At 36.6% G+C, this 25,029-nt stretch overlaps 1 protein-coding gene and 2 non-coding genes across 4 annotated transcripts; 2 read left to right on the top strand and 1 right to left on the bottom strand.

Annotated features, from left to right (window-relative positions):
* The first annotated feature begins 4,099 nt into the window (after positions 1–4,099).
* LOC120635371 (RNA polymerase-associated protein LEO1-like) lies at positions 4,100–22,585 on the top strand. 2 transcript variants are annotated; one of them, XM_039906369.1, is made up of 12 exons: positions 4,100–4,268; positions 6,983–7,075; positions 8,509–9,024; positions 9,778–9,921; positions 11,574–11,690; positions 12,740–12,847; positions 13,934–13,981; positions 14,386–14,521; positions 16,734–16,987; positions 17,569–17,694; positions 20,228–20,315; positions 21,431–22,585. In XM_039906369.1, exons 1-12 carry the CDS (start codon positions 4,224–4,226, stop codon positions 21,598–21,600), a joined length of 1,845 nt encoding a protein of 614 aa, XP_039762303.1. In that variant the 5' UTR covers positions 4,100–4,223; the 3' UTR covers positions 21,601–22,585. The 2 variants fall into 2 exon arrangements, with proteins under 2 accessions (XP_039762303.1, XP_039762304.1); XM_039906370.1 differs by lacking the exon at positions 13,934–13,981.
* Trnad-guc lies at positions 14,914–14,985 on the bottom strand. The gene has a single exon. It is a non-coding gene; the product is annotated as a tRNA-Asp (tRNA).
* Trnad-guc lies at positions 15,369–15,440 on the top strand. Its single transcript has one exon. It is a non-coding gene; the product is annotated as a tRNA-Asp (tRNA).
* Positions 22,586–25,029: the final 2,444 nt, after the last annotated feature.

The following is a 25,029-nucleotide window of genomic DNA, read 5'->3' as shown; positions in this document are numbered from 1 at the left end:
TCTTTAATCGTCTATTTTAAAGAGGAATAGCAGCTTGTTGTACAGTGACAGATATATTTATAAAGCGTGGATGGAAAAAAAACAAAAAACAATAACAAAATAAAATACAGCTTGTTATAACAGTGACAGATATATTTATAAAGCGTGGATGGAAAAAAAATAAAATACATTGCACAAAAAAAAATACACAGAAACTATAGATAAAAATCAAAATTAAAAAAAGCAATTGTTGGACTGTTAAACGATTAGGAAATGGAAGTTATATAAATAAGGTATTCGACTGCTTTAAATATTTTTTTTACTATACTTTTAGGTTTTACCTGAATGAAACAAAAATTATTATTATTATTATTTATTATATCATCTAAAATTAACCATTATATTCAACGCTATCAAAATTACCTTAATTTCCTCACAATTTTTGGTATTTTTAATAAAAAAATTCACTTTTGTAAAATATTACTTTGTACACTTCATGTATCATAACTAACGAAACTGTTCCTCTTTAAAAGTTCTTCAAAAAATCATTTCTATCTTTATCGGTTGACTCAAACGTAGCCGAAGTCGCCAGGGATCGCTAGCCAATAAAAAACTACTGAAATGACGTAAAGCGTAAACGGATAGTTAAAAGTGTAAACGGCTAGTTAACTTTAGTATCGCTAGTTAAAATCTAGTTTTTAGGGGTTTATTTATGAAAAGAATAAATACATAGAAAGAAGGTCGGTACAACATGTGGCGTAAGTTAAGCTGATGAATAAAGACTTAAAAACCTTAGTTAAATGGACTGAGACCTCAATAGACTCCTGGATCCATGTTATGTATTAAATAGGGTATTTGACTGGTTTTTTTTGCCATATCAAATGAACCATCATATTATAAAGCTAACAAATTCGCAAGTCTATTTAAATCTAAATACTAATAATAAACTGCAGTGTAAAACTATTAAATGTTTATGAGAAACTGGTTTAAAAAATATTTTTGAATATATAATTAATGTTTAAAGTACGTTCTAGGAATCAGTTTGCTGTGCCTACACACTACCGCGATTATGGTCTTTAAATGAAATAGAAATAAGTGTTTCTTTGAAATAGCAATACCACATTGTTTACAATCTTGTGACGTCACATGGTTGGTAAACAGAGAACCAACCATTCAGTGGCGTTTGTGGACACCTAAGTGCCTAGCATGAGATTTTTTACCTTCAAATTATTACTTATAAGTTACCTACGATTTGTATGGAATCGAAAGACATCTATGAACTAGTTGGAATACTGGGAAACAGTATTGTCACTAGATTACATGTAATTTACTCTGTAGTTTTGTATGATAAATGTTTATATTAGAAAATTAGTATCTTTATAAGGATTTAACATCAGCACAAGTGATATTTTTCAATACAGTCAAATACCTTAATACGGTCCAAAAACACTTATAAAATGCATTTCTTAAAGTACCTAAACGTAGTTTTAGTTATTTAATTATACTTAAATGTACACTGTACAGGTGCAGACATCTGTATGGTCTAGTGACTTCGAAACTTTGATTTAACAGTTGACCCCATAACGGCCTTTGCCATTTAACAACCGACCCAATGTCAACTGTCATCGTGTAAATCACTATTAATTATAGTTAATTTTGTAAGTTTTGTTTAAAAGCGGGCTATTTGCGCTATTTTAGCACGAGAAAGTGAGTTATATATCGTGTAACTGTGTATCATATGTTATTTTATAAGTAAATTAATAAATTACTATTGATTTTTGCTTAAAAATTGTTCATTATTTTATTTTTACATCCTTATTTTACGCGAGCTTTGTATGGAGTCGACAGTTATAAAACTTGGAAATGACAAACATCAATAACCTAAATCGGACCGCTGCAGAAACTTCTAAAAGGCCTGTCCCAACGGGAAGGTTTTTGCATAATCACCACGCTTTGGTAGTCGCAGAAGATGGTTAGTATCACAGGGCGATACTATCCGCTCTCCGAAATCCATCGAAAGCTCTCGCAATTCGAAAGTGGAGGGATGTTGAAAACTGACAACTGTATTCTGATCTGCCGGATCCATATGGCACTTATGTTAACTGTACAATGATAGGTAACCTTTTTAGCATAAACATCAATAATTTTCATGATAATATCTACCTATAGACGTCCACTGCTGGACATAAGTCTTTTGTAGGTAGTTCCAAATTCCACGGTTCTACGTCAGATCTTAATGTCGTCCGTCCACCTCGTTGGGGGTAGACCAACGCTGCGCTTACCAGTTCGGGGCTGCCATTCCAGCACCTTGGGACCCCAACGTCCATCATTTCTCCGAACAATGTGCCCGGCCCATTGCCTCTTCAGCTTCGAGACTCGTCGAGCTATGTCGGTAACTCTGGTTCTTCTACGAATCTCCACATTTCTGATTGATCGCGTAGAGACACTCCGAGCATATCTTACTTCTTATGAGACCCATAGTTAACGACCATGTTTCTGAACCATAGGTCATCACTAGCAACATGTAGGTACTGTTCGAAGATTTTCGTCTTCAGGCAATGAGTGGTTTTGACTTTTTACCATAATATGAGATTCTTTTACCGTTTTATAGAAGTTTTTGGAGTATCAATCGATTGTCTGGTTGATCGGTTTTAGATTCGAATAATCCTCCCCGCGTGCGTGTGTGTGTGAGTGTCGCATCGTATCTCCCGAACGGATGAACCGATTTTGATAATATTTTTGTTTGAAAGGTGTATTAGTCGGGGATATACTTAGGTTCTTCTTACGTTTAATGAATATCAATCTGAATCGCCTCAAAATGGCGAAAATTCATAACTTCCTCAATATGGTTTTTAAATGAAAGGACTTGAATAGTAGAATAATGTACATTACACTAAAAGTGATTGAAGAATTTTATGTGAAATGCAACTAAAACTAGATATTTTAGGCCGTGATTATTATTTAGTGTAGGGGTTTTTGGATTTATAGTTTTGTAAGACAAATTTAAATATCGATAAGTTAAATTTTTTCAATATATCATATATATATATATATATATATATATTATTTCTATGGATTATAATAATTTTGTTGTACCTATGGAGGGTAGAGGTAAGGAGAGTCATCTTATATGGGAGAAAAGTTGAAAAAGTGTCCAGTTGTTGCGCTAAATAACAGTTCAAAAATCCTCCACAATGGCGCTGGTGGATGCACAGGGTATGGTATGAATGTAGCAATCGTAGATGAATTGAAGTATGCCGAGTTAAAAATTTAATGTCATTATCGACTAAAGTAGTTAATTATTGAGAATTTCAACAACTTACGTTGTACAAAATATTGTGGTAAATATAACCGTATAGATTTATTATAACCAAACGTGCGTTTAGAGTGATTTTATTTCGTAAACAGTAAATAGTACGGTATTTATATTTGGCGCTTCTTTTAAGAGTTACCCTGATGCAAATGTGGCGCCATCCTAATTTAATACATTCTGACGACACTTTTTCATATACACAGATGACTCTCCTTACCTCTACCCTCCATAGTTGTACCGAACAACACTACATGTTCTATGGAGGGTAGAGGTAAGGAGTCATCTGTGTATATGAAAAAGTGTCGTCAAAATGTATTAAATTAGGATGGCGCCACATTTGCATCAGGGTAACTCTTAAAAGAAGCGCCAAATATAAATATTGTTAGAGTAGGCTTGAAAAATAAACAAGGAAGTATGGAGATACAAGGAAGTAAGGTTATATTTACCACAATATTTTGTACAACGTAAGTTGTTGAAATTCTCAATAATTAACTACTTTAGTCGATAATGACATTAAATTTTTTAACTCGGCATACTTCAATTCATCTACGATTGCTACATTCATACCATACCCTGTGCATCCACCAGCGCCATTGTGGAGGATTTTTGAACTGTTATTTAGCGCAACAACTGGACACTTTTTCAACTTTTCTCCCATATAAGATGACTCTCCTTACCTCTACCCTCCATAACATGTTCGTAGCAAGTCCATAGATACCTAGATAAAAAACCATAGCCACAGAGCACTTTATAACACGATAGCCGTAGACAATAGACATCCTACTAGTCAATGAATCAAATTAAAAAAAATATATCGATTTTTAGGTTAGAAGTAAACAAAATACAAAATTCTTCAAAAATAACATTTAGCTGTATTTCTCTTTAATGAAATCAATAAGAATTGTGTTATAAAAGTTCTGTAACACCAAACATGACGGAATACGAAGAACCGGCAGCGAAAATGTCTAAATTAGAGGTTTGTTTATTGATTTTTCGCTTGAAATCGTTGATTATTTTGCATGTAAAATAACTAAATACAGAGAAGAATTTTAGTAATCATACGAGTACACATAAAAAATTCAGTAACACCAACATTTTTGTTTTTTTAATCACTTTGAAATCAAGGGTCCATTCAAATTGCTATTCAAATCGCTGTAAAAGCAAGGCAATATATTTTTATTCATACCGATCTTTATTATGGAATAGTATTGTGTCCAGATAACACAAAGCAGTGATAGCCGCTTAGACCTTCAGACTGCCTTTCTGGGTGACTTAGTTCGACCCAGATAGTCTCGGATCTACGATTTCTTCGGAAGCTGGGGCAGAAAATTGATAATTGGCACCCCTCTCCAGCATTTGAGATAAATTACTTAAAAGAACCCATAAATATACTATAATGGTTGGCATTTTGAATTAGCTCGTAAATGGGACAATAATGCTTTCATTTTTATTATCCGACACCTTTATTTTCATTTATCTAAGCAAGTTTTTCATTATTAATCGTACTGTATTATCACCGGCACGGACCTCTGGCTTTCAGAGTTTATGTGTTTTTAATTATAGCAATTTAAACTATTACTTGATTCAATGGATAAAAAAAACATTGTATAGAAATCAGCATGCTTGTGAGTTCCCCACAACGTTCGTTATTAAAGTTTTCTGAAGTGTACCAATCTGCACTTGACCTTAATATAATAAATAAATAAATAAAGCCTTTATTGCTGTTACAAAGTATGTACAATGTATAAAAATAATTTAAATGATTAACGCAGCAAATCTCCTGATGCATAGGCCTCCTCCAGGTTTTGTTCTGAGCTTTCCTTGACCATAGTATGCCTGCCGTCTGCTCGATATCATCAACCCAGTGCTTTCTTTGTCTACCCTGTTTTCTTTTTGAGCCATCCCTAACTTCCCATTCAGGTAAAGCTTTGGTCCATTTGACCTTAATATCTATGTAAATATATTATGCACATGCCTGCCTTGTGCATGCCTATAATATATCTAAATATCTATGTCAAAGTCAAAGTCAAAAATATCTTTATCCAAGTAGGCCCATAGGTGGCACTTTTGATGCGTACATAAGAATTACACGGTAGTGAGATGATGGCGATAACCACAGTCGTAAACTTAAAACTAAAGCTACAAGGGTTCCAAACGCGTCCTGGTCTAAGAAGCGCAACAAACTTAGCCGGGTGTTTTTTTTTTGTTATCACCATCTCACAATGTGATTTTAAATGATTACAAGAGCAACCTGGTTAGAACAATAATTTACACCCAAGCTTTTTTATCGATTATGTAGTCCTTTATACTATAATAGGACTTTTCTATAAGCTTACGTTTAATACAAATGCACTGTGTTGGACTAGTAGTGCGTTGATAATGATAAATATGCTTAGGAGAATGTCTAATGGCCGTTCTATTTTCTAATCTAAGCAGATTCCTAGGCATACATCAACTGTCCACCAATAGTTCTCAACTACGAATTGGTGAAACTGTCGCCTAAATCATTAGGTATTGAATTAGGCAATCTCTAGGTTTAAAACGTGAAAACGGGTATAAGTCTCAAACAAGTTGGAACTGTAATAATTTTTATTTATATAGAAATAATGTGCTTCTTTCCTTTTATTACACTACAAGCTTGTAATTGTAGAGTTTTTTGTGCCAAAGCTTGTCTGGGGAGTACTATTTTTTTATATTATGGTTTGCATTTGTGTCAAAATTAAAATTTGGCCTTCCTCATCTTTCACCGATCATTCTCAAATGTGCCATTGGCGAAGTTCTATCTTAGCCTGCATCAGCGCATGACACCAAGCAAGATTTACATCTAGGGCTAGGTTTTTATTTTTCTAGGAAGTACTGTCGCCATGTCTTGACGGGCATGCAGTGGCTTGCATAGAGGGTATGCACAGGGTATGCACAGGGTATGCAGATGATATAAAATTAAGAAAATCTCCAGTAGGAGTTTAAAAGTACGAAAAGTATCTCCTATCTAGTAATGGAGATTTTATATCATGTGCATACTCTGTGCATACCCTCCCTCCCTCCCTCTAAGCCAGCCACTGCGGACAAGAAAAAAACAGGAGTAACCTATTAGGAGTGATATTAAACGCTAATCGATTTCCACACAGCATCATAACAAAATGCTAAATCGCTTGATGGCACATGTGGCCCGGTTGGCGCAGTGGGCAGCGACCCTGCTTTCTGAGTCCAAGGCCGTGGGTTCGATTCCCACAACTGGAAAATGCTTGTGTGATGAACATGTATGTTTTTCAGTGTCTGGGTGTTTATCTGTATATTATAAGTATTTATGTGTATTATATTCATAAAAATATTAATCAGCTATCCTAGTACCCATAACACAAGCTACGCTTACTTTGGGGCTAGATGGCGGTGTGTGTATTGTCGTAGTATATTTATTTATTATATTTATTTACATGTTAGTGAGTAGGCAGTGGCGTTCACTTCATACATGCACAAAAGCACTGCATACCCAAATTATTGTATATAACTAGTATTGGAGGGGATTTTTTTCCATTTTTTAACTGCTTTATGCATACCCTGGTCGAAAACCCTGTGCACGCGACTGTCAGTAGGGTGGAACGAGTGATGGCCGTAGCCTACCAGAACAGAATGAAAAAAAAAAATGAGTTAGCAATCCTGATCAATAAAATACAAAAATTTCCTTTTAAGATTCCATCTAAAGATCAGGAAGAAGAGATGGATGAGGGTCAAGAGGAGTGGCTGAGCGAAGGGATTCTCACTGATGATGACTTCAACCCCACTGTGAGTTTATACCCAACCTATATCTCATTTATACCCGGCTTGGTATCAAACACATGCAATACCAATGCACGGCTGTCTATGTAAAATGTAAAAGATAAAAATGGTTACTACGGGTTACCCTTTGGAGATAACCATTTATATTAAGATATACAATTCCGTGATACATTGATTGGACATACCTAGTTAGGTTTAGCCAGCGTTTGCAATGCAAGCACGCAAAAATATGTTTCTTCTGACACATCACGCATCTTTAAATTTCTTGGCTTTTCTCTACAATAGTATGCATGTATTCTACATATAAACCTTCCTCTTGAATCACTAACTATTGCTGAAAATTGCATAAAGTTGAGTAGTATACGAGATCTAAGCGTACAAAAGGTGGGAGCTACTTTTTTTTATACCATGAAAAGATTATTATATTATATTATTAGTATATCTTATATGTATTTTCTAAGTATTTATGTATATATAATTCATAAAAATATTCATCAGTCATCTTAGTACCCATAACACAAGCTACGCTTACTTTGGGGTTAGGTGGCGATGTGTGTATTGTCGTAGTATATTTATTTATTTATTTATCTATTTAGATCTGAGAATCAAGATATCTGTTAACATCTTTTTTAATGTTTACAAGTGTGTTGGGAGTTAAGTTATTTTTATTATTATTATTATTATTTGGTAGACTCACTACAAACAGACGGACTGGACGTTTCAAAGGTGTTTATAAACTTTAACTTATAAATTTTGAATTTTATTTATATATAACTAGCTGTTGCCCGCGACTTCGTCTGCGTTTGATTTTGTTTTTTGATGTGGGCATTAAATTTCGTTGTAGATCAAAAAAAATTAAAGTATTCAGTATCGCTAAGCCTTAAATGAGAGGTTTGCTGCTGTCCGCTGAGTAGTTCTGTCCTCTATCTCTAACCACAGTTTGGTCAAAATTAAACACGTATTATATAGTACAAAAATAATTATTTAAATCGGTTATAATTTGTCGGAGTTATGGTGTAAAATCGTCAAACACTTCCCAAACACACCCCACTTCCAAAGGAACCGAGCTTAATGTCGGGATAAAAAGTATCCTATAGTACTTTTAACACTTCCAAGAATATGTGTACAAAGTTTAATGAGGACCGGTTAAGTAGTTTTTGCGTGAAAGCGTAACAAACAAACTTACAGTGACATTTATAATATTTTTGTCTTGCTACAACATTTTTAAAATAAATTTCAAAGTAATAGCTGGATATAGCCAGCGTTTGTTTTAAGACTAGAAAGTAACTAATGCCAGATTATAAAAAATTGTAAAGCCTCAGAATAGATAAAGGCGTATTGTATATTTTTTATTTCAGTTCGAGCCTGTGTATTTTTTAATTCAGTCTCACACAGAAATCAAGTCCAGCCATGTCTTACTTTTTAAATCTAATTTACAGGCAGACCAGGAAAAGGGCGACTTGAATGTGAGCGCAAGCCAGGGTGACACCACACCAAGCATACCTGACGATGACACTCAAGACAACTCTCATATCCAGGATGAAAATGCTGATGATAACTCACAGGCAATAAATAACTCAGTCATTCCGGACAACTTGGATGATCTACTCAATTCTCACAACCAGGACAACATAATTCAAGAGCAGGATAACGTACACATGGATATCTCACATGCTGAGGATGTATCGCAGTCTCAGGATGAGTCTCATGACAACTCAAATGCTCAGGTTAACGCGGAAGCTCAGGGTGATGCTCTTGCTCAGGATGAAACAGATGTTCAGGATGACTCTAATGTACAGGATAACTCTAATGGGCAGGATAACTCTAATGTTCAGGACAACTCTAATGTGCAGGATAGCTTGTACGCTCAGGAGCAAGCAATTATGAAAAATACTGAACACGTACTGGATGAAAATATCGAACAGACCTTGGATAACTTTGAAAAATCTCACGAGGTAAATAAATATTGGAGTATGTTATCATCACAATCAGAAGGGGTTAAGGCTGTAGTCCACCACGCTGGCCCGCATGCAGGTTTCCTCACGATGTTTTCATAGAATCAAGTGGTATTTTAATTACTTAGAGCGCACATAACTGTGATAAGTTAGAAGTGCATGCTAGGAATCGAACTCTGTTATGAAGAGCTCCTACCCCACTGTGCTATCAACGCTTTCCAAGTATGGAAACACTAAAGAAAATGTTGGTTATTCTATTCTTTGAATCATCATCATTTCAACCAATGGACGTCTACAGCCATTGGCGTGCATAGAGGGTATGCACAGGGTATGCAGATGATACAAAATGAAGAAAATCTTATACAAAATGAAGAAAAGAATTATAAATACTTAAGGCTAGGCTTTTTATAACTCTTACAATGCCTATCCTTAAGTTTTTTATAGCTCGTACTGGAGATTTCCTTCATTTTATATCATCTGCATACACTGTGCATACCCTCTATGCACGCCACTGGCTGTAGCTGTCCATTGGTTGAAATGAATGTAAGTGTTTGTAAAGTAAACCTAACAAATAAAATATTTTACTATTAGTGATAAGGCCGCCTTTGCACCCTAGCACTAATTACTATTACTGGTTTCCTTGTGTTTTTCTTGTTGTGTTGTGTTGCAATAAAGTTTTTCTATTCTATTCCATTCCATACATTATTTGTTTCATTGCAATAATTTTAATTTATGCATCTATAATTTTTCTAGACGGACATTCCCGAGGAGCTGGGTGCATTTCTTGTTAAAAAAACCAACAGCAAAACTGACGTTGAAGACAAGAAAGATGGCAGCGATATCGATGCGTCCACGAAACTCTCGGATGACGATGGAAATGATACCGACGAGTTACTGGTATGCTGACACAGCTTCACATAGTGGCAGTAAAGGTTTTTGTGACAGAGCTCGGGGTACTAGTACATAACACAGCACTCCCGACTTGTTCATCTGTCAAAAAAAAAAAAAACCGTGTGTGTACTTATGTACACGCGTTAGAACTTATACTTCATTAGCGTAACACAGTGGCGTGCACGGGGTTTTTGACCAGGGCATGCATAAGGAAGGAAAAAGGCATAAAATTAAAAAATTCTTCCCCTTTATTAGTAATACAAAACTTTTAGGGTATGCAGTGCTTTTGCGCATGTATGCAGTGCACGCCACTGGCGTAACAAGATAAAAATATCTTTCGCCTTATTCTACGTTTGTGGAAAAAACGACACTAACAATAGAAAAAAGTTATTTAATACATTGAAAGTTTTAATATAACGCATTATCTAGTTAAATAAAGTTCATTTAAATATCACAAAAAAATAAATTGACGTTTACTAAAACGTAATTAAATTTGGAATACTAATAGAATCATTATCGGACAACGGATTACAATTGAATCAATTACACCGGAATGAGCCCGTAAACTTTGGCAATTGAAAGTGTACACTGTCAAACCTATTGCTAACTTCAGGGTGTCGATTTTTTGTGACGGTGTGCATCGCAAAAATTTACTCACATCATTTTTCCCTAACGCGCCAAAAGAAGTAACTAACTCAATTTTTTTTTTCATTTTGTTCAGGAGCTTCGCTGCCACTGACACTTTAAACTATCACCCCGTAGGTTTTTGCGTTGGGTAATAAAAATATTAATGGTTGCTAGTAGGTAAAAGAAAGAGTTTTGTGGTAGAGTCACTTCAAACGAATTTTGAATTTTGACGTGACAACGTCTTATAATTCAATGGAGCCGGCTGCACGCACGAAAAAACATGACGTATGCGGCGTTACCTCGCTCTGAGGCGTTCCATTAAAGGCTTGAAGTGCAAGCGAGAGCGCGGAACGAGCGACAAAGAGGCACAGTCGGCCTCCGCGTTCGACATCTGACTCTCTCCTACTTGAGTGAGCGATGCGTCCGCGTGGACAGCTTCTATACAATAATAAATTTACATGTTTTCGGCAAGGATGAAGTGCAGTGAAAAGTGAATGTGGTGTCAATTGTTTATAGCAACGATAATATCTATCAAACAAATAAAATTAAAATTTTCTTTTGAAAAATGCAACCATTCCATCAGTATTTTCTTACGACGTTGTCACGTTCAACTATCGTCAGTAAGCCGACTTTACGGACAACCAATTTTTTGAATTTGAATTTTTTGTTACCTTTATATCGGATAAAAGTTTAACTAACTGATCTCGTTGAAATTGTACACGTGTGTTTTAAAGTCATTTTCATTTCTCAAAAAGAACACAATTGTTAAATTAGTAAATACAAAATCTCAAAGTACCATAATTACAAATTTACCATATAGAAAAAGTTAGCAAGCGGTAATACAAATCGTAAGAAATTTCATTTATTTCAAGTAGGCCTAACATAAGCAGTTTTGAAACGTCAAGTCTGTCTGTTTGCAGTAGTAGTTCAATATTATTTCGTATTTCAGTTACACGTTGTATATGGCTTATGAACACATCCAGTGTTTGATAAATATATATATTTTTAATATTATTTAAATAAAATTCCAGCGTATGTTGGGAGAAGACGGTCAGAAAAACAAAAAGGAAATCAAGAAAGTGAACAGAGCGGAACAGAAGAGAGGTCGTGAATCACATTCCAGCGACGATGACGAATATATTTTTGAAGTAAGACATATCTCTTTTTTTTCAACCTACTTTTAGTTTCTTCTTTGTTTGGCATAACTCCGCCACACATATAGACGGAATTCAACTTTTTTTGTAAATTCAAAAATTGAATAAAAAAAATTAATGTTGAAATCCGTATTGTATAAAAAAAATTGTTGGGTTTATTCCAAGATTTTCCGTATAAATTTCATATCAGATGATCAGAAGTCGGTTTTTTTTTTGTAAAATATTTTGTATTGAATAAGACTTGAACAGTGGAAGTGGTGATAGCCCAGTGGGTAGGACTTCGACTTCGCTTTCGGGGGTCCGAGTTCGAATCCCAGCAAGCACCTCTTTTCTGAGTTATGTGCGCTTTAGGAAATATCAATTCCTATAACGGTGAAAGAAAACATAGTGAGGAAACCAGCATGCCTGAGTTGTTCAAAATGTTGTCACAGGGTGTTTAGTCCACCAATCCGCACTGAGTCAGCGTGGTGGTCTACGTCCTCAACGGCTTCTCATTGTCTACGTCCTTAAGGGCTTCTCATCGGCTCACTACAGAGCACGGGTCTCCTACCCGTGCTCTGTAGTGAGCCGATAAAGGGTTGATATATGTTGCTTTACGGTTCAAATGTGCTTATTCTACACGGTTGTATCGATTTTAAAGGAACTTCCATATATCAATTTTGAAATTAGGCTACTTTAGTTATTGAATTTTTTTGTTAATTTTAGTTTCTCTACTTAAATTATAGCTCTTAATATTATCCCGGTAATTCAGCTTTCTTCGTTAAAAAAAATATGATTCAAATTGATCCAGTAGTTTCGGAGCTTATTAGGTAAAAACAAACAAAAAAAAATTATTAGTATATTAGCTGCGGTCCCGTTAAATTTGGTTATCCTGGGATAAAAGGTATCCTACGTTACTCTATGCCAAAAATCAACCAAAGTAAGGACATACTAACAAACTTTCGCATTTATAATATTAGTATGGATTAGTATTAGTGTGTAAGTTTTAGTAGTATAGATGGGATTTTATTTTATTTTTTATTTAACGTAATATACTTCCGCAGGGTGCCAAAGTGGCTAGGTTGAAGGTGGCCAAGAACGTCATTCTCAAAAAGTACCCCACCAAGGCCGTGCCTGAGACTATGAGTGACCAAGAAGACGATAGCGATGCGGTAAGACACCTTCTTGCATTTCACTCACTATTATAAACACCTTCTCAGAAATCGAGTTATTTGGACCTTTCATATCAGAAGTGGGATAGAATTTTTTCCGTTGTTAGTACAACAGTGAGTTTAAAAAAAATTACCACCTACATATGTATGTATGCGCGTATGTAATCCTAGATAACATTATTATAATGATGATGTTATAAATGTCATATTACTGATATTACCGTAACCAATTTAGAAGTAGATTACTACAGGAATACCTTTTGGTACCACACCTACCTACCACACCTAACAGTCACACATATAATATAGATGCTTCACCGCCGCGTCAGAAATACTAGGAGAACATAATCGATCAGGAAAATTAGACAGATTACTGACGTTCAAACAGCAAGACTTGTTTACTTTGCGTACTTTCATAGTGCGCTGATATTGAAACTATATTCATATTGCAGAAAAGAGCTGTACGGTCAATGTATTAAGTTAAATCACGTGAATCCCTCCGTGAAAAATTTAAAGAAATAGGTATACTTACGGTAGCCTCACAATATATTTATAATAATATAGTATTTGTACGACAACATATTAGTCTATATAAACAGTCGACTTACAAGAAATGGTCATAAAATTATGCCATTTCTTGTCACTTGTTATAATAGTCTTTTGTGTCTGCGAAAGGTACAAAAGTCATTTGTGGGATTGAGTTTAAGCTTTTATAATATGATTCCTAAGATGATTTTGGACCTACCAATGCACGAGTTTAAAGAATATGTTAAAACACGTTTATTACAGCGAGGACTATACAATTGATGAATTTCTTAATGACAAGATTGCTTGGAAGCAGCCAGCTCCTTTCATCTCTCACAAGATAGAAAAATGAATGTTAAAATGTAAATTGTTTATGTTGGATAATAGCAACTGCTGAGTTTCTTGCCGGCTTCTTCTCGGTAGAATCTGCCTTCCGTACCGGTGGTGGAGTCACTATAAACAGACAGACTTGACGTTTCAAAAGTGCTTATATTAGGCCTACTTGAAAGAAATGAATTTTGAATTTTTGAATTTCAATTGAGATGTATCTGTTCGTTACAGTCATTCCACGAGGGTATCACGATGAAGAAGATGTTCGTGAATCGAAAAGTGGGTAATTTTGCCGCCAGTACTACCAAGAAAAGCGCGAGTCTCTTATTTTATGAACTTTGAAGGGTGTCCGAATGTAATCTTTAAATCAAAGGCAAATATTAAGATAAAAAAAATTTAAAAAAATTAAATTAGATTAAATATTATCTTAAATTGGTCGATTTTAATTTTAAAAAAGACTTTTACGAACTTATTCGATCGCGTCATAGTTAACAACTATTAGTATGGAATCGAAAGAGCTCCATCTAGTGACAGTTTCCCAGTATTTTAACTAGGTGGCTGAACTAAGAAGCTAGCCCGGTACGAGAATCGAACCCCCCACCTAATAGTTAGTCCGATGCTACACCGCTGCGTTAAAAGTACTAGGAGATCATAATAAACTAAGATGTATCTATTCGTTACAGTCTTCAGACGAGGGTGTCACAGTGAAAAAAATGTTCGTAAATCGAAAATCGGGTAATTTTGCCTCCAAAAGTACCACCAAGCCCCCAACGAGGGACGCCGTAGTCAAGAAACAGCTCGTCACCGTTTATAAACCTGGTAAGTGTCCTAAAATTAAACTTACGGTTACAACAGCCATTACTACAGTAACTTAAAACAGTATTATTTTAATACTGTTGACGTTGTGTTTCAGGATTATAATCCTTATTTTTAGTAGGTCAAAGTCTGTCAACTAAACTATGTTTAATATTACTGCTTTTAGCCATGCCCACGGTGATTACATTTGAAAATGTTTTTTTGTCCGTATATACTGTAAAAAAAACTTGAGTTAGTTTTTCGTCTTCTTACAATTTTTTTTTGTGTAATTTACGTATTAAAAACAAAAAAAAAAGCAATTAGTGTTTGAAATTATTACAAAAATGTAAATGATAAAAAAATATCGCTCATAAATTAAAACAAATTAAAAAAAAAACCAAGCAAAAAAGTTGGTACTCCACGGCGGGGAATCGAACCCCGGTCTCCCGCGTGACAGGCGGGGATACTTACCACTATACTACCGAGGATTGTGTCTACCGTGACGAAAATAACAATAGCATTTTGACTCATATTGATTCACAATACAACTCGTGCAAAGAAATTCAAGCTTTAAAACAATACTTGCTAGGTTTGTTTTACTCTGTTACATTGAAGGTTAAAAATTTGCAATCGTATCGATTGAAATATCGAATCATAAAAAATACATACACCTAATGTCTCTTGTTATAGAGTCGGTTATTGTCTACTTCTGTCTTTTATTCACAAACGCTTCAAGGACACTTGGTTGGTAGTCTGAAGGAAACTGAGCGTTAAAATAAGGTGTTTAAGTTCTATTTTAATGTTGACGTTATAGTTATTATAAATCTTGTATGAACAGTTCCGTTCGGTAATTTCGACTGAGTTGACTACATCCTCGGTAGTATAGTGGTAAGTATCCCCGCCTGTCACGCGGGAGACCGGGGTTCGATTCCCCGCCGTGGAGTACCAACTTTTTTTTTTTTTTTTTTATTCTTTTTTTTTAATACATTTTTCTTTTTTTTTGATTTTCTAATATTCCTAAGATATAAGAATGTCTAGCTACTAAAAGTAATGCCAAACCTATCAATTACTCTTTGCACTTCAGGTACGAAATACAACGTGTATTTCGGTACTAATTTAAATGATTGCCGATTACTCACAATGTCGTGCGTGTCTTGGAATTTTCTATCCTCTTGTACACTCTTGTCTTTGCGACGCTGTGTGTATTCAGTAGTGCGTTATCGGGATAATTTTGTGTATCATTACGTTACAGGCTATTTTTCAGCAAATCATTCACTCGCGCGTTAAAAATTTATGTTGGTCATCGTTGGGAAAAAAATATTTAATTCTGTTGACCATATTATTGATGGCCGAGTGGCACAGTGGGCAGCGACCCTGCTTTCTGAGCCAAGGCCGTGGGTTCGATTCCCACTTCTGGACAATGTTTGTGTGATGAACATGAATGTTTTTCAGTGTCTTTGTGTTTATCTATATATTAAAAGTATTTACGTATATTATTCATATAGTTATTCATCAGTCATCTTAGTACCTACCCATAACACAAGCTACGCTTACTTTGGGGCTAGATGGCGATGTGTGTATTGTCGTATTATATTTATTTATTTATTTATATTTGTAACTAAATCATGTAAAGAACGCGATTTAGTAAAATTATCTCTATGGAAAAAAACATTATGACCTCTAAATATTATAAGGACATTTTTCTTACTATATTTTTTGGCTATTTATTTTTAAACTTATTACTGCTCTGCTCTGCTGCTATTTTCTTCAAGTGTAGGATAATATTATGTGCAATTTAATAAAAAAAAAATTACGATCTCGTTGACTCTTAGAAAACAGTTCTTAACTTAGAGAACATAAAAATATCTACAATATCACGCTCTTGAAGTCTCAAGTAGTTTCGAGTACAGAACCAATAAATGTCTTTTTATATGCATTTTAATTTATATAATCGATAATTTCTCCAATAATTGTAAGTTAAAACACTAATAAAAATAATAAAAAATAAATGTGTCATATCTTGACGTGTCTCATTGTAATATGGACCTTTGAAAAAGTAGATCAAAACTGCCATGCTTTTTACTAGATGGCGTTACAGTCGCTATAAGACTGATATAAAAGGCTATTAAAATAAAGCGCCCAGGCAGCGATAGCCAGAGAGTCGCAGGTTCAAATCCTGTCGGTTCCAAAAATTTTTTATGCAATTTAATTTACAAATTAAAAAAACAAATTTCAGCCCCCAAAAAACGGATGACGACTTCAACTCCGATGCAGAAATCCAAACCGGAAGTGTCATTCCCTAAAATAAGGGGTAACCCCCCCAACTACAAGAAAGAGGCTGCGAAAAAAGTACCAGAGCCCCATAAACCGAATGTACTGTCCAAAAGGACGGTCATAGTGAAGGAAGCTCCGAAGCCGAAGGTCGAACATGATGAGATCATAGATGAAGAGGAATTCCTCGAGGAGGAGGACGAGTTCGATTTGAACGAGGTTCGTGGGTTTTTTTTTTTTTTAGCTTGGATTGCGAAGAAAATCCGATGAAGTCGCGGGCATCAGCTATACAATTTACTAGCGCTCCCTCGCGACTTCGTCCGCATATAAGTCGACCTTAAAATAATAAAATATACTACAACAATACACACATCGCCATCTAGACCCAAAGTAAGCGTAGCTTGTGTTATGGGTACTAAGATGACTGATGAATATTTTTATGAATAATATACATAAATAGTTATAATATACAGATAGTTTTTGAGTAAACCACTGCCATAGTTTTTACTGAAAGAAATCAGATGCAGCCCTAACATCACATGCAAAATTAAAATCAAGTGACTCCTGTAATTTTATAAAGTACGCTTCGCGTAGCGTAGGTGCTATGCGCGTGTCAGTCTTTTATCTTCAATAGGGTTGTCATAAGGAAACACTTGGAATGTTTTGAAAAATAAATATGCTTTTTGTGATTCAATATTTCTACAGGATGATTCCTCATGAAATATTCTTATGTATCGTTCAATACTATCTTTTAATTCTGTTACAAGTTGTATAGAAATAACCAATTTTATTTCTCTTAGGATTTCCAGTCGGACCCTGAGCCAGTGAAGGGAAGCCGGCAACGCATCATGAGACCTGAGCAGATGGACGAGGAGGTGCCCACAGATGGAGACTCCCAGTCCGAGGAAGAAGACAGCTTGTATGACGTAAGTAAATTTTTAAGCTAGCTTCTATCGCGGGCCTTGAGTATGGAGACCAAATTCCGTAACGAAAATAACCGAACACCCCCCTCCCCCTACTCCGACCGGCACAGCGGTGACAAAAGTCAAAAGTCAAAGTCAAAAATTTCTTTATTCAAGTAGGCCCATAGGTGGCACTTTTGATGCGTACATAAGAATTACACGGTATTGAGATGTGGCGATAAACATTCGTAAACTTAAAACTAAAGCTACAAGGGTTCCAAACGCGTCCAAAACAAACTTGGCCGGGTGTTTTTTTTGTTATCCCCATCTCACAATGTCATTCAAAATTATTAGAAGAGCAACCTGGTTAGAGCAATAATTTACACCGAAGCTTTTTTATCGATTACGTAGTCCTTTATACTATAATAGAACTTTTCTATAAGCTTACGTTTAATACAAACTTTGAACTTTCTAATGTTTAAATTATTGCAGTCAGAGACACTTTTTCGTTTTGCCATCTATCGATGAATAGCGGAACTTTTAATGACTTTTTTTAAATATCACGCTTGCCTCTTTAGTTCAGCAACTCGCCTGTAGGTGGCATTGGTTGTATCGGCATTACCGCGCATGCGTAATCTTCACAACGCAATCGCGGTAGCACACATGCTCGTATTTTTTTTCGGTTGGACAATGTTCCTGTATAATTTCAGTACCCTGATGAGTCCACAAGTATAAAGGTTGCGAAGATCCTTTCTGTCTATCTATATATAATAAAAGAGAAAGTGTGTGGGTATGTTCCGTATAGGCTCCGAAACGGCTGGACCGATTTCAATGAAACTTTCAGGGAATCTCCGGATTAACCTGGCAAGTAATTCTGTAAAGTTTGGTGACGATCGGAGCACTCCTATTTTTGAACTGTCAAACTGTCAAATACAGCTTTTATTTACTATGATGACATTCTATTGTTGGGTGTACATGGGTGTAGATAATGTTCTTCACCCGCTCGAGAAGAGAATAGAAGAGAATGAATACGGAGAGAAATAAATGATTAAATTATGAGTTGGACAATGTTCCTGTATAATGTGTGTACAAAGTGTTTTGAATGAATGAATGAATACACTTTTATTGTACACCACATAAACATATAGTAAAATTATAAATAAAAATTTAACAAAAAGTATACAATTTGGCGGCCTTATCGTGTTTTAAATATGAATGCACATAATATTTGTTTATTCACATTTCTAACACTGTTGTTGTTTTAAATATGACAATAATTTTAATTGCAAAAGTTGATAAAAAAATGCTATGCAATAGCTTAACCGCGGCAGTCCCCGAGTGCCACGTCTTTTTTTTATGTCTTTACTCAACTAGTTGGTAACACAAGTTTTTTTGCTTCTCAATTCTACTAGTTAGCAACCAAAACTTCTTTTTCCCCCTTTATTCGACTAGTTAGTAACACAAGTTAGTTATTTCTTTGTTCAACTACCACAACTTTTTTTTTTCTACATTTCACTAGTTAGCAACAAAAACTTTTTTTAACCCCTTATTCGACTATTTAGTAACACAAGTTAGCCCCTGACTGCAATCTCACCTGGTGGTAATGATGATGTATTCTAAGACGGTAGCGGGCTAACCTGTTATGGGGTTATACCTATACGCTTAATCGGTTTCTTCGATATGCACGCAATGGCGTGCACAGGATCTTTGACCAGGGTATGCATAAAGAAGGAAGATCCCCCCCTTTATGAGTTATACAAAAATTTTAGGGTATGCATTGCTTTCGTGCATATATGAAGTGCACGCCACTGTATGCACGTCTCTGTCGGTGGGGTGGTAACTAGCCATGGCCGAAGCCTCTAACCACACCGGTTTAGAGAAATATCAGAAATTATGAATTCCCAAGTAGCTTCTGCCAAAAATCGACCTCTTACTTAAAACCACAGGACATCGATCTCCTAAGAATTCTCAGAGTCACTCATCGGGTGATGGAGAGAGCTATACTCGGAGTATTTCTACAAGATAATTTTTGTACTGCTATGTACACATTTTGTACATAATAACACATCAAAAGTGCCATCTATGTGCCTATTTGAATAAAGAAATATTTGACTTTGACTTTGACTTTGAAAATTAAACACATATTATAAACTCTATAGTACAAAAATAATTATTTAAATCGGTTATAATTTGTCGGAGTTATGGTGTAAAATCGTCAAGCACTCATCCCCTCTCCCAAAGGAACCTAACTTAATGTCGGGATAAAAAGTATCCTATATTACTTCTAACACTTCCAAGAATATGTGTAAAAAGTTTCATGAGGATCGGTCAAGTAGTTTTTGCGTGAAAGCGTAACAAACAAACTTACATTGACATTTATAATATTATTACTAGGGATGATGAAAATATCAGTCAAATTGCAGCCCCTTATAAATATTTAATATAAAATTAAACCAATTAGGGGTATTCCTACCATACTACCTAACAGGTTAGCCCGCTACCATCTTAGACTGCATCCTAACTTAATAAAAAAAAAAAAACACCTTTGTTGTTCCAGGAATTCCCATCATCAGACTCCGACCAGGAAGAGTGGTTCACCCTGGACGTGCGGGCAGAGCGGGCGGGTGACTACATACCGCTTTTGGGTAAGTGAGGGGGGGGAGCTTTTCTAGCTCAAAATACCTTTTTTTTTGTAGCTCAAAATAACTTTTTTTTTTCTAGCTCAAACCAAACTTTTTTTTTTTTTTCATTTTAAACGTGTTTGTAAGCTAATTTGCTATTGGTGTTACCCACGTTTATGGAGATGTTTTACAAATCCCGTGGAACCGCCCGTTTTGCGGGGATAAAAAGTTTTTTTTTTATTATTAGCGGGCAAACAAGCAATTGGGTCACCTTAAACATCTGCAGCACCAGAGGAGCGACCGATGCGTTACCGGCTTTTGGAAATTTGTTTATCCGCCCCTAACCTAAATAACCCTAGTTTTAACATCATTCCAGGATATAAAAAAAAGTCCAGTTTGGTTAAGTTCCCCCGCCCATTTAATCTATTATACATCTATTGTATGGTGTATAAGAAGCATCCTATATCGAGTGTCAGCGGCGAAGTGCGGTACAGTATCAATTCAATCATTAGATGTCCTTACTTACCACCAGGTAAGATAACCATCTTACCTGGTGGTAAGTAAGGACATTGCGTCGGAACACTAAATGACTTAGCGGCCCATCTTTATAGGTAGGGTGGTAACTAGCCGCGGTCAAAGGCTCCCACCAGACCAGAGATAATTAAGAAATTATAAATTCCCAAATTGCGCCTGCCGGAAATCGAATCTGGGACCTCCTACTCAAATTCATAGCGTTCACCGTTGCGCCAGTGAGGTCGTCAAAAATTTGGTTAGGTTTTTTTATTAATTTTAGTACCCTGATGAGTCCACAAGTATTATGGTTGCGAAGATCCTTTCCGATTTCAATGAAACTTTCAGAGAATCTCCGAATTGACCTGGCGAGTAATCCTGTAAAGTTTGGTGACGATCAGAGCACTCCTATTTTCGAACTGTCAAATACAGCTTTTATTTACTATGATGATATTCTATTGTTAGGGGGGTGTAGATAATGTTCTTCACCCGCTCGAGAAGAAAATAGAAGAGAATGAATACGGAGAGAAATAAATGATTTATTATATTATGACAATAACACATTAAAAAAATATATATCTTTGCAATTATGAGGTATTAATATTGTTTTCCACTTTATTATGTTCCAGGTGCTAAAGCTCACCAGCTCCTAACAACGGAGAAGAAGCGTGTCGCGACACGCCTGCAAACTCTCCGTCGGGATCTCTCCGACGTGAATGAGAGCAGTCAGCAGCAAGCTGACATGCTGCGTCGGGCAACCCTGCAGCTGGCAGAGTTGGACGCCGCGCTCAAGGCGTGAGCGATGAGTGCGCTCTCTCACCACATTAGTGACGCGACTAAACACATGAGTGAGGCGGCCTTACTCATGAGTGAAGAAAATAAAGGAAGTGGAAATAGTGAAGTGTTTTAAAATAATAGTGGCTCGTTTTAAATTATGCACAATTTTATTAATTGCTATTCTGCAAGCTGCGTAAAATATACTTCTAAAATCTTAATCGATCAATAGATCAAAACAAAATTATATATAACAAATTTATATGCAATACAGTGTAATTATATATAAATTTGTTTGAATACTTGTGGATTTGGTTGGCTTATCGCACATGAGTGAAGCGGCTCAAAGCATGAGTCAAGCGATTTTACATGTGAGTGAAACAACTTCACAATATCAGAAAGTGAAACTAGCGAGGTGCCCTAAGATATAAGAGTGGCTTGTTTTAAATTCTGCACACTGTTTATAACTGCTAAGCTACAAGCTGCATAAACTATACTTCTTTATTATTCCGCACTCATTGAAATACATGTAATTATTGTAAGCGTACTATTACACCAACTATGTATATAACTTGTTTAAATACGAGTGGATTGCGCTGGCTCGTCGCACATGAGTGAGGAGTCTTTAAAAACATGAGTTAAGCAAATTAACACATGAGTGAAGCAAATTAACGAAATGGGAGAGTGAAAATAGTGTTTTAATTTATTATAGTGGCTTGGTTTTAATTATGTATAATGTTAATAAGTACTACGTTGCAAACGGTTTTTCGGGACACAGTTATATACATTTCATTATTATAATCGTATGATACATCAACTTTATAAACAAACTATCTTTAATATCAGTAAATAAATGACCTATAAACCTCATTTAAAAGTATATTCAAGTTGAGACATGAGTGAAAGAACTTATAATGTTAGAAAATAGTAGGTTGTCTTAAAATATATATATCTAATTTTTTTATAGGCATTTACGTTCTACTTTTGTTTTATTGGTACTATACATTTGTTGTTGGAGGTGGGCGTTAATTGTTGCGGCACAGTTTATACTACTGCAACAGTTATCGCGGCACTAATTTTATTGTGTCAATTCTGTACCCTTACCAATATTCTGAATAAATAAAATAAAATTAAAATATATATTATTCATAAGAATATTCAACAGTCATCTTAGTACCCGTAACACAAGCTACGCTTACTTTGGGGCTAGATGGCGATGTGTGTATTGTCGTAGTGTTCCGTTAAATTATGTAAATTATATAAAATGATTAATTAACTTTAAAAGCGATAAATAAATAAATTTAGATTTCATTCAAATAAAAGTGACTATCGGATAGTTATTTAAGGCGGAGTTTACGTTTCATAGTTATATCAAATTCAAATTTAAAATTCATTTATTTCAAGTAGGCCTACTTTATAAGCACTTTTGAAACGTCAAGTATGTATGTTTGTAGTGACTCTACCACCGGTTCGGAAAGCAGATTCTACCGAGAAGAGCCGGCAAGAAACTCGGTAGTTGCCCTTTTCCAACATCCACCACTATCCGTGAAGTGCATGTTTGGAATTATGTCTGAGTCAGAGTTTTAGTTTAAGTTTATACAATACTAGCTGACACGTGCAGCTTCGTCTGCACCAAACCGGTTATTACCGGAAAACACGAATAAAATGTCATTTTCTAAAAATGAATCCGAGCTAGATCGATTTATCGCCCCCGAAACCCCCTGTATACTAAATTTTATCATACTTTGAAAATATATGTTGTGCGTTGTAATGTGTTGCGAAGTTGTTTTTAGTTCAGCATAAGGAAAAATGTTTAAGTAATAAAAATAATTAACTCATTTTGCTATTCTTTTATTTATCTTTCCTATGTATTAGATTTCTACAAGTTGTTATTTACAATAGTTTACGCGTGCTGATGTTCGCTTGAAGTTCCCGCCATACCCCAAACTAATCCCCGTTTTCAGTAACTTCGGACAAGACAGTGCCCTTTTTTTTTTTTTTTTATATTTTGGATTTTGGGAAATCCCCAGGATTTATGGTATATGATATGATAAATGGTATGATATAAGGGTTATGACTAAAACCCCACGCTGTTCCTTCTAACTGCCTGAGGTTGGAACCACGTGAACCCTTTAGCTAGCATCCGCGATTCCGCCAGCGGAGGTCCGCCGAAACGGACCCACCTCGTGTGTTTTCTTAAAAGGCGTACCAGAACAAAAGCACGCCAAACAACGCGCGACAATGCTGTGGACAATGGACACCCCCGTTTCCATCACCAACAAGTTCTGCAAAGGCACTGGGAGCAGCAGTGATCTCGCCGGAAGAACACCCTACCCCTACTTCCAGCCTTCACTCCTCCGCCAGTCTTATACCTGGACGGTCCTCTTGTTCCGGAGGTATGATCCTCCACTCCTCCGACAGTCACATACCTGGACGGTCCTCGTGTTCCGGAGGTATGAGCCTCCACTCCTCCACCAGTCACACACCTGGACGGTCCTCTTGTTCCGGAGGTATGGGCCTCCACTCCTCCGCCAGTCACACACCTGGACGGTCCTCTTGTTCCGGAGGTATGATCCTCCACTCCTCCGACAGTCACATACCTGGATGGTCCTCGTGTTCTGGCCTCCACTCCTCCGCCAGTCACATACCTGGACGGTTCTCGTGTTCCGAAGGTATGGGCCTCCACTCCTCCGCCAGTCACATACCTGGACGGTTCTCGTGTTCCGAAGGTATGGGCCTCCACTCCTCCGCCAGTCACATACCTGGACGGTTCTCGTGTTCCGAAGGTATGGGCCTCCACTCCTCCGCCAGTCACATACCTGGACGGTTCTCGTGTTCCGAAGGTATGGGCCTCCACTCCTCCGCCAGTCACATACCTGGACGGTCCTCTTGTTCCGGAGGTATGATCCTCCACTCCTCCGACAGTCACATACCTGGATGGTCCTCGTGTTCCGAAGGTATGGGCCTCCACTCCTCCGCCAGTCACATACCTGGACGGTTCTCGTGTTCCGAAGGTATGGGCCTCCACTCCTCCGCCAGTCACATACCTGGACGGTCCTCTTGTTCCGGAGGTATGATTCTCCACTCCTCCGACAGTCACATACCTGGATGGTCCTCGTGTTCTGGCCTCCACTCCTCCGCCAGTCACATACCTGGACGGTTCTCGTGTTCCGAAGGTATGGGCCTCCACTCCTCCGCCAGTCACACACCTGGACGGTCCTCTTGTTCCGGAGGTATGATCCTCCACTCCTCCGACAGTCACATACCTGGATGGTCCTCGTGTTCTGGCCTCCACTCCTCCGCCAGTCACATACCTGGACGGTTCTCGTGTTCCGAAGGTATGGGCCTCCACTCCTCCGCCAGTCACATACCTGGACGGTTCTCGTGTTCCGAAGGTATGGGCCTCCACTCCTCCGCCAGTCACATACCTGGACGGTCCTCTTGTTCCGGAGGT

Source organism: Pararge aegeria, chromosome 26, assembly GCF_905163445.1.
Source record: "Pararge aegeria chromosome 26, ilParAegt1.1, whole genome shotgun sequence".
NCBI lineage: Eukaryota > Metazoa > Arthropoda > Insecta > Lepidoptera > Nymphalidae > Pararge > Pararge aegeria.
Note: the sequence above shows the minus strand (reverse complement) of the source record. Positions and strands in the feature narration are given on the sequence as shown.

Excerpts from the sequence above, each read along its gene's own strand:
- LOC120635371 (XM_039906369.1), top strand. The coding sequence starts at position 4,224 with ATGACGGAATACGAAGAACCGGCAGCGAAAATGTCTAAATTAGAG. Across the intron at positions 12,848-13,933 it reads AAGAAGACGATAGCGATGCG|TCATTCCACGAGGGTATCAC; the intron begins GTAAGACACCTT and ends TGTTCGTTACAG. Across the intron at positions 16,988-17,568 it reads ACGAGTTCGATTTGAACGAG|GATTTCCAGTCGGACCCTGA; the intron begins GTTCGTGGGTTT and ends TATTTCTCTTAG.